Source organism: Recurvomyces mirabilis (genome assembly GCF_035927965.1).
Source record: "Recurvomyces mirabilis strain CCFEE 5264 chromosome Unknown scaffold_8, whole genome shotgun sequence".
NCBI lineage: Eukaryota > Fungi > Ascomycota > Dothideomycetes > Mycosphaerellales > Teratosphaeriaceae > Recurvomyces > Recurvomyces mirabilis.
In genome coordinates this window covers 965,255-975,278 of record NW_027041942.1, presented here as the reverse complement: position 1 = coordinate 975,278, position 10,024 = coordinate 965,255, and the positions used below count along the sequence as shown (strand labels likewise).

The window sequence follows — 10,024 nt, the reverse complement described above, 5'->3', positions numbered from 1 at the left end:
CTACTAGCGTACACCTATACCCTAACCCTAGTACTACGAAATACTATCTAGACGTACTAGAAATAATACCGGATAGATAATCGAGTACTACGAGTAAGATATATCCTATTTTAGCGTATAGAACGGCGCCTATAGGTAGTTCTAGAAGTGCGGATCCTACTAAATAGGATCCTACTAAAATCTAGACTGTGTAGCTTCGCGCCTTACCGGATTTGGGGAGGATCCTATTAATGTTTAGTTGCCTCCTAGGCCTTATATTAGTTAGGGTAAGGAGGGCTAAGGTAAGTAGAGTTAAAGGGTTAAGGTAAGTAGAGTTAAAGACTACTACCGTAGTAGTCTTCGGAAGTAGCCAAACTTTACGGGGGCGGCTATACTTTACCCCGCGCTCCTATACGTACGGGCGTATATCCGCACGCCCTCGCGCGTCCGACGACTACTAGCGTACACCTATACCCTAACCCTAGTACTACGAAATACTATCTAGACGTACTAGAAATAATACTAGATAGATAATCGAGTACTACGAGTAAGATATATCCTATTTTAGCGTATAGAACGGCGCCTATAGGTAGTTCTAGAAGTACGGATCCTACTAAATAGGATCCTACTAAAATCTAGACTATATAGCTTCGCGCCTTACCGGATTTAGGGAGGATCCTATTAATATTTAGTTGCCTCCTAGGCCTTATATTAGTTAGGCGGTCTTTAACTATAGGTAAGGTATATATAATTCTATCTTAATAGGAGAATTACTAATTAAGAAGGAATATAGTATATTCTTAGTAGTTAAAGGTTACGTAATATATATTTCTAAGAGCTAATTAAAAGCTTATATAGGTAACTAATTAGCGCTTAGCTTAGTAAGACCCTATCTTTATATTTACTAATAGAATAGTACGAGATAAGCTCGTATAATAAATCCTTACTAGTCTCTATAATATTAAGGTCTACAAACTTCTTATAATAATTATATCGCGTCGTAAATAAGTAGGAAGATAAAAGGCCGTTTACTATATACCGCTATATATTGCGATAGTAAAGGCAGGGACCGCTACAAATACCTACAAGAGAAGGCACGACTATAACAGCGATACCGCAAACGAGAGAGACAGCATGATAGTAGGCGCAATGTAGCCCCTTCCCGCGTCTAAACAATATCATCTCGGAAATTCGGGTCAATGATGTTTAGGTTTGTGCATTTTTGGTGGCTACTGATTACGTCGCGTCCCCCTCTTCGGTTGACGAAGCATTGGATCGTCTGAGGACATCAATTCTTCCTTCCACACAACACTGTCGGCTACACGTTCAAGCTAACACGGAATGTAATGCTCTCGTGTACAGCTTAGCCACACAGCGCATAGAAGCTAGTCGACCGGAGGTACTGAGCTTGCGCAGCACATATATACAGACCGACAGCCCTTCAACAGTGTTTGAAGTTGATCATATCCTCTCAGATCTTGTTGCCAAAGGCAAAGAAAAAAAATTCAATCGAAGAGCCTATCTCGCAAATTGCCTTTGATCACCGCAGAAATGCTAATCTTTCCCTTCATCCTCCCGGTGTTCTTATCTTTCGCATTCGCCGTCCCCAAAGTCTACTTAGCTGGCGATAGCACGATGGTAGCGACCGGCAACAACGACGGCACTGCAGGCTGGGGTGCCTTCCTCCCCGAGTTCCTCACCTTACCCGTTATTAATGAAGCCGTCGCCGGCCGTAGCGCGCGGTCATTCACGCGAGAAGGGCGGTTTGGCGCGATCGCCAACAATGTGACGAACGGCGATTTCGTCGTCATCGAATTTGGTCACAACGACGGAAATCCCCTTGTCCCGGTCGACAACGGGCGATCGGACTGTTCGCCAATAAACGGGACAGGCTATGATACCACATGCACGACCACCTACAAGTGAGTACATCGCTCCTGTTCCATAGTATACGGTGAGGCGAGTGCTGATGCATGCAAAGTGGGACCGAATACGTCCTTACCTACACCCGCTACCTCACAAACGCCGCACTGCTGTACCGGGCCAGAGGCGTCAACGTCATCATCTCTACCGCAACTACTAACAATCTATGGGAGACTGGCAACTTCACATATTCCGCGAACCGCTTCGTCCAGTACGCGCGCGACGCAGCTCACGAATCTAGCTCAACGTTCGTAGACCATGGTCAGGCTATGGCTGATGCGTACAAAGCACTCGGGCCGAGTGCTGTGGACGCGTTCTACCCGCACGATCATACGCACACGAGTCCTGCAGGCGCAGAGGTCGTGGCAAAGGCGTTTGTTACGGCGCTTGAATACACGAAGAGTAAGTTGAAAAAATATATTGATAATTAACCTTGGTGGACTGGTCGGTAGAGCATGGGTGGGAGTGCTTGATCGCGTCAGAAGTACAGAGAGGCCGAACGCAACCTTGCAAAATACACCGCTGTGTCCCGTAGCTATCCTAATGGAATCAGACCACGTCCCTTACGCGCTCTACTATGCCCGTCCATGTCCTCTCAGCCATCTATGGAATTCAAACCGGCGTAACTCTGCCTATGTAAATCGTCCTTGAGTGTATAGTCTACAGAATGGCATAATACCCGCATAGACTTCTCAACCGCAGGCACGAGAAGATACCGACGAATTGCTACACCATCGTTGGCGACGGCTGAAGAGGAGAGTACGCAGTGATACCAAGACTGTTACTCTCCTGCAATACATCTCAGAACGACGTCTGCAATTGAACGACATTCAAACGCGTATCAGAAGCAATTGAGCGTTGCGCGGGGGCAGGCGATAGAGATAGCGTTGACAGTAGCGGAAGCGAGAGTGATGTTGAGATGCCGCAGCGACAGAGTGACATGTTATTCTTCAAGGCACGGAATGCATAGGTGTACACCTGCTTCGTACATGGACACGATTGAAACGCAGGATACTGCCACACAGAATATCGTGCGCTTTCTCCCAGAAAGCTGCAGCTTATTCGGGAACTCTTCTTCCAATTCTCTTCCAGAAATCGCACCGTGCCCCTCGTCCGCCCTCCCACGTATAAGCGTCTACCTGCCGGATTGAATTGCGTAAGCCCGGTCCCTTGTACTGCTCCACATTCGGCTCGGGATATGCGACTACATGGGCACTATACTCGATACCTCCAGTCTCGTTGAGATTGAGCATCTGGTAAGCGCCCTGTCCCTGCGTATAAAATAGCGGCCAGCGACTTGCTGCATTATAACTGGCGTTCGAATTACCATTGGCCAGAGAACTGGCGATAGACGGATTGCCATCAGTGATGAAATTGCCCCAGACAGTGGTGAAGGCCTTGTAGAAGTCTGGGCTGACATTGATTGTCTCAGCGCGAAGACCCTCAGCGGACAAATCAGCACCATGCTGAGCGGCAGGAACAGAGTACTGGTATTTGAATGCTTGCTTCCCATATTTGGGGTCAAAAGCTTCGGCAAGCCAGTATGATGGGCAGACGAAAGTCGTCTCAGAATAGAGATTGATAGCGCGCTGCCCAGGTCCAACAGCCTCAGACCCTACGTTTATCGCAGTGGCGCCATTGCAATCGCCACATGTCGCAAATGGTATGGTAGCATTAATACCTGGGGCGTAATACATGGTGTGAATATCATTGAGGTCAGCGGTGGACAACAAGGGATACTCCAAGCGTAGCCAGGCTTCAAATTCGGCGTCCGTAGTGATATTCGGGATTACAAAAGCAGCACCCTCCATAGCGTTGTTTCCGGACAGCACGCGAAGACCGTTGACAGCTCTCCTAGCCAGCTGTTCGCTAGGTCGATGATGAATGAATTGGAAGTCTGTAGTCGGAAGGAAAGCCCATGTCCCCCAAGTGCCTGATGCACCAACTTCGGCATTTGCTTGTTGCAACTTGTGCGATGGTGCAGCACGAAGACAAGCAATGATAGTCACACTCGAATTTCCATACGCACGGCCTAAATCGCATCCAACTGCACGTGCAAATGTGTAGTACGCCTGCGAAGGCTGCCAGCCGTAGAACGGGTACTGCAATGGCAGATATGGCGAAGCGGCGATAATGTTGTTGAATAGACTTGTGCCCAATGTTCCGTTATAAGCCATAGCCTGCAGCATGACGCTGCCAGCGCCTGCGCTCTCGCCAGCAATGGTGACTCGACGAGGATCGCCGTTAAAGAGATAGATATGCTCCTGCACCCATTGTAGGGCAGCGTGCTGATCCAGAAGTCCAGCGTTAACGTTACCGTCATTGTACACTTCATCGGACGCTAAGAAGCCAAAGGCGCCTAGTCGATATTGTATTACGACACTGACGAAACCGTCATGATTGATTGCACTGAGATTGCCGATGTCTTGATTTCCTTGACCCCCTCCATAGCCCCCGCCGTGAATCCAGACACTGATAATGTCATTACAGTAAGTATCGCGTATCACATTGGACCACCAGGGCCGACTTACAAGACAGGCAGCGGACCAGACGCATTGGCAGGACTATACACTGAGAGGAAGAGACAATCTTCGGAGCCAGTATAGTTGTAATTTGGTACGAGCGGTGCTTGTGGACCCTGAGGACATCGCGGCGGAAAGGCGGCAGCTTTAATGACCTTGTCGCGATTCCTAGCCGGTTTCTGTGGCGCTCGCCATCTCAAGCTCGCGACAGGCGGTGCAGCGTAGCGAATGCCAAGCCACGTGTTGAGATTGAAGGATGAATTGTGGTATCCTTGGTACTGCTCGTACCCTAGATCAACGATGAGGCTTGTAACAAGCTTAGATTGCGCAAGGACAGAAGGTGTATCAGAAATTGAGCCGTGTCCGTTGCATTTTATTAAAAAAAATCCCAGGAGGATGATGTGCAAGGAGGAAAGCATGCTTGTCTTACTGACATCGGCAACTGGCATTTGATGGGGTATTATGAGCTTATAAGTTGACCGCTCGGCCATAGATTCGCCGAGTATTAGAGCCTTGTCCGAGGAGGAATACCCCCGCTACAGTGATTTACGTAGGAACGACTCCGCATTCCGTCTAAATACTCGCTGCGGTCAAATGGAATCATCATTTTTTACGTTGGTACCGAGTGCAGACAATGAAGAGCCATGATATGACGTAATAAAAGTGATTACAGGAGAGTGTGAGATAGGAGAGAACGTAAGGGAAGCACACGATGCTTGCTTCCACGCACACTCCGATTCAACGTCGTATGAAACTTGGCACATCACCACCTGTCGCGAACAGAGGCGGACACTCAGTCATTGCGAGGCATGCATCCCTTTTGGCACCATCTCGGGCGAAAGCCTAGGTCAGACGAGAAAACGATACGAGCGTCCCGGAAATGGGACAGTAGGCGACAATAATGATGGCTGACTCTATAGCTGTAGTGGCGGGCTTCAATCCAGTGGCTTGGTAGAAGATCCCGATAAAAGGGTACCCGGTTGAAGGATTGAAGGCGGCATTGGCATTCCAACGCTATGAAGTACGGCAAGGAAGGCCAACGCAAGTGCTCCATTGATGCCGATGGTCAGCAGGAGAACTTCGCTATGGTGGTTGCAGCGTTCCGAGTTTCCTCGCTCGTATAGGTCGCGCCATCGAAGCGTAGCAATGTGAGCTATAGACGTTGTACATTAGTTTGGGCGAGGGAGGGACGAATCGACGAATTAGTACACGACAGTCAAGAGTCATATGCTGTAAGACACTTCGCCGTTTCCTTACCCTCCCGAACTGAGGGAAGTTCCTACAAACAAATTCGTTCGAGCTGCGCCGAGAGAGGAGGAGGGATCAGCGGGGCGAAAAAGAAGGCAGGGTGGGATATTCCACCTATAAGTTCGATCGCCGGCAGCAACCTGAGCCCCAGATATTGATCAGGAGCGTGAGAGCCATTTGCCCACATCAGCAGAGTCCCGTGCCATCGATGAGGGACATGAGTGTCATAGTTAAGTACAAGGAGGCCCAAGATCTGGGTCGTAGCGAGGAACGTGACATTGGTTAGCGTTGCTTGCCAGGCGAAGACTGTAATCCATCCTTGCATCCACGCCATAAGCGGAGCGATGCCAGGAGGAGGGAAAGTGTAGCTCCAGTAGTACTGTGCTCCATTGATCGGGCACAGGGGAAATATTCCTGCCAGACGTCGCGAGGGCAAGCGTCTCGCTTATTATAAGCATTACTATTATGCACCTGCGGTACACTAGGGTTAGAGCTCGTTAATTAGGCAAGTCCTTAAGCAAGTAATTGGGTAAGAGACCTTAGTAACCTTTTAGCGGGTTAGTAACTTAGGTTAAACATAAACTACCTATATAAGAAACGTCTATTCTATATATATAGAAGATTCGTATATAGTTGTAATTACTAATAGTAATTATAATCTAATTATAGTTACCTATAGTAATTATAATCCGGATTACTCGATCGCCTAGTAATAAAGTAATCCTATATCTAGCTCTAGAGTTAGTCTACTAGCCTTAGGCCTTAGTTCCTAACTCGTTACTAATAATTAAATTCTATATCTATAATAATAGCTCTTCTTAATCTATAGAAGATTAAGCTTAATATTATAGAGAAGTAATATATATATAGGAGCTTACGTAGTATTTAGTAAGTTCGCTAAGAGAGCGAGAATCTAGTCTAAGTCTACGTAAAAGGAGAAGGAGAGCAACTACTATAGGAGTAGCCGCTAGTACTAGCGTAGCTAGTACTTGATCTAAAGGCTCGCCCTTTTAACCTTAATAAAGCGATCTAGTATAAAAAAAATAGAGGGTTGCCTAGGTTTATATAAGAGGTTTTATAATTTAAGAAATCTTATATAAACCTCTACTTTTAGCTTATATAAACCTAGTTTATATAAGCTATATACTAGGAGGGTTACTAAGATAGCGTCTCTACTACGTGTCTTTAGGACCTAATATAGCGGGCTAGAGTAAGGAGGATCGTAATAGCTACTCTATCGGATAGTAGAGGGACTTGTCCTCTATCGAGTTTAGAACCTCTAACCCTACCCTAAAACCCTATACACGGTATGCTTGTAGAAGCGTCAAACAAGACCCTACCTAAGATCTATTGCTGTTTTGTATCTTCCCGATAGCCTCATTCACTGCAAGATAAGCGCATCGAACTCGATTGCGCAGCCTATACTGCCTCACAGTAATAGACAAAGACGGGCTATGTGAGACCGGAGGGGCGGAGCGCAGCGGCGCGGTCATGCATAACCTACAATTTGGGGGCCATGATGTCAATCGGAGCATCTTTCGTCCCGAGCGAAAGCAAGCATAAGCTGTACGAGAGCTCCAACTCGACGGCATTAATATGACATGTCCTCTGGCTCAAGTGGATTCTAGAAAGCAAGTAAGCACTTTATGGGATGATCACATCTGCCCACATCGCTCACTCCCACTATGGGCTACTTTTACCTTGCTACAGCCTTTGTAGCACTAACAGCATACATCGCTTATCGCAGCTTCTTTGACGGTCTACATACATATCCTGGCCCCTTCTTGGCTTCTCTGACCGACGCGTGGCGGATGCTTGACTCGGCGCTCGGCGCCCATCGACCAACCTCGCTCATTCAACTTCACAAACAGTACGGCGACGTCGTTCGGACGGGCCCGGAAACCCTTAGCTTTGCGCAACCAGAAGCGATCAGGGATATCTACGGTACCGACAAGCAGTTTACCAAGTCGGATTTCTACTGGACGGTGGCTGCTACCGCCCGAGGGAAGACGACGCCAAGTCTCTTCTCTAGTGTCGATGGGGAGTGGCATGATAATTTGAGGAAGGCTATCCAGCCTGCTTTCAACTTGAGCGCTTTGGTACAGTATGAGCCTTTCGTCGATAGTACAATCAGAAGCCTTCTCAGTCAGCTGGGGGATCGATATGCAGACCGTTCGGGAGGTGCTAGCGTTGTCAAGCTCCAGCAATGGATGCACTGGTACGCTTTCGATGTTGTGGGCGAGCTTACCTACAGCGAACCGTTTGGTTTCATGGAAACGGCCGGCGACGTTGACGGAATCATTCGCAAGGCACATTTTTATCTCACGTATAACCAGGTGGTTGGGAATATGCCTGTGCTGGACACACTGCTGCTGAAAAACCCGGTATTACTCTGATTTAACCGTAGAGGCTACTTCAGCGCTGAACCGAACCCAGTCGTCAGGTTTGCTATGAGTCGGCAAGCTGTGCGTGCCAAGGGCGAGGACACGGGAAACGGTCAAGACCGAGTGGACTTGCTAGATAAATTCCTCTCGACCAAAGCGAAGCATCCTGAGACTATTGGCGACCGAGAAGTCCTCGGGCTCGGGATAAGCATGGTCCTCGCCGGCTCGGAAAGTACGGCCGTCACGCTCAGCGCATGCTTCTACCATGTCCTTCGCTCGGTTGGCGTATATAAGAAGCTGCAAGTAGAGGTCGACCAAGCTTTTCCTACCTCCGTGATAAGCGAAGCTGTCAGCTTCCAGTCTTCGCAGAAGCTGCCATACCTGGACGCCTGCATCAAGGAGACATTTCGTATTCACCCTGCCGCACGTTTTACGCCGGAAAGGGTGCTCCCACCGCAAGGTGCAATGATCGCGGGCAAGCATGTCTCCGGCGGGAAGATCGTTGGTGTGAATGCTTGGGTGGTGCATCGTTGCAGCCGGGTCTTCGGTGCGGACCTGGAGGTCTTCCGACCGGAGCGGTGGCTAGTGGCCGATCCACAGGATCAGATGAGGGTCGATTTGATGGACCGGACATTATTTCAGTTTGGGGCAGGCAGGTTTGGATGTATCGGCAAGAACTTCAGCTTGCTGGAGATTTACAAGGTAGTGCCGACGCTGCTACGGGCTTTTGAGTTCAGGCTTGTAGAGCCGGCAAGGGAGTGGCGGTTCGAGAGCGGCAGTTTTGCTAACGTAAGCGGTGTCGATGTAATAATTACGAGGCGAAAGTAGAAGCTTAAAACGTCCTATCCTACGAATCAAAGCTATTAGGTTGTTTTATATTATGAACAACCTCTAGGAGCTCTCTAGGTAAGGTACTATCACAACAACTATAGTATCTGGTAGTATTATATAATGTTTTCTAGGATATATACTCTGCTATTCGAGGCTGCCTTACGGTATCGAATTTTAGCTTAGAAGTTTGGTCGTAGATTACCGATCGAAGACCAAACAGAACAAACGCTGACTCCACCCTGATCGTGTCCTGAAGTGGAATTTCTAGCTGCTTCTGAGCGATCCTAAAAGCTGGAATCGTCCTTGCCACGTAGATGAACCTGATGGGCCAGTGAGTACGTAGGGGCACCTGAGGCCTGAAAGTACCTAAGCATATTCCCTGGATCGGGAAGGGAAACGTTGGCAACAATGTTTTTGCTGAAGCCACCGAAGGCGCTGATGACTGCGGGATTAACGTCCTTGGCCAGCTGGCGAGGCTCCTGCCGGTCCACTGCATCGAGATAGTACAGTGCCAGAAGCGCTTGTTCTTCGCCCTGGTTTGCAGGAGCTTCGTGAACGAGTTGTTCATCGGCGAACATGGCGATAGTGGCAGCGAAATCGTTCAAGTTCCGGCCATCCGGTCTTACGATGTCCGATGTGTACTGGCTACCGAATACGCGACCTGTAGATTAGGGATCGGGTCAGCCACGCGATGTTGAAACGCGCCCGTTTGTGTTCACGCACCTATGTGAGCCTCGTCTTTGAAGTACAACTCAGCGGTATCATTGTGAGAGCTCCAAGCCGGCTGCGCATTCTCCCCGTTGTGTACGCCGAGTCAAAGAAATGAGTCTGGTAGTAGGCCTGCGGCGTCTCATCAGGCTTGTCCGGCTGTGACAAAGATCTATGGGCTTGGTAATGGTGGTCGAAGAATTCCTTGGCCGTTTGACCCGACAGCCGTCGAACGGCAACAAGCTGTCTGATTGAGTGTGCCATTTTTTATTGAACTTGACATCTTGGGTGGCTTGTTTCCGGGCCGATGCTCACTTGAAAGATTGCGGATGAAGACTTGGGGATAAGAGTGATGGGTGGAGGCTGTCAGTAGAAATAACGCTGGTCGTAGGCTGATTCGTTGTCATCTACAAGCTGCTTGCGATGGAG

At 48.6% G+C, this 10,024-nt stretch overlaps 4 protein-coding genes across 4 annotated transcripts; 2 read left to right on the top strand and 2 right to left on the bottom strand.

Moving 5' to 3' along the window:
* Nucleotides 1–1,530: 1,530 nt before the first annotated feature.
* Nucleotides 1,531–2,333, top strand: LTS14_004017 (uncharacterized protein; the record flags this gene model as incomplete). The annotated part of the gene is made up of 2 exons (XM_064836719.1): nucleotides 1,531–1,901; nucleotides 1,961–2,333. 2 exons carry the CDS (start codon nucleotides 1,531–1,533, stop codon nucleotides 2,331–2,333), a joined length of 744 nt encoding a protein of 247 aa, XP_064696110.1.
* Nucleotides 2,334–2,960: 627 nt separating this feature from the next.
* LTS14_004016 (uncharacterized protein) lies at nucleotides 2,961–4,843 on the bottom strand (the record flags this gene model as incomplete). Its single annotated transcript, XM_064836718.1, has 2 exons — nucleotides 2,961–4,374; nucleotides 4,434–4,843. 2 exons carry the CDS (start codon nucleotides 4,841–4,843, stop codon nucleotides 2,961–2,963), a joined length of 1,824 nt encoding a protein of 607 aa, XP_064696109.1.
* Nucleotides 4,844–7,357: 2,514 nt separating this feature from the next.
* Nucleotides 7,358–8,884, top strand: LTS14_004015 (uncharacterized protein; the record flags this gene model as incomplete). Its single annotated transcript, XM_064836717.1, has 2 exons — nucleotides 7,358–7,998; nucleotides 8,080–8,884. 2 exons carry the CDS (start codon nucleotides 7,358–7,360, stop codon nucleotides 8,882–8,884), a joined length of 1,446 nt encoding a protein of 481 aa, XP_064696108.1.
* A 287-nt stretch (nucleotides 8,885–9,171) lies between these two features.
* On the bottom strand, nucleotides 9,172–9,465 carry LTS14_004014 (uncharacterized protein; the record flags this gene model as incomplete). Its single annotated transcript, XM_064836716.1, has 1 exon — nucleotides 9,172–9,465. One exon carries the CDS (start codon nucleotides 9,463–9,465, stop codon nucleotides 9,172–9,174), a length of 294 nt encoding a protein of 97 aa, XP_064696107.1.
* Between the last annotated feature and the right edge of the window lie 559 nt (nucleotides 9,466–10,024).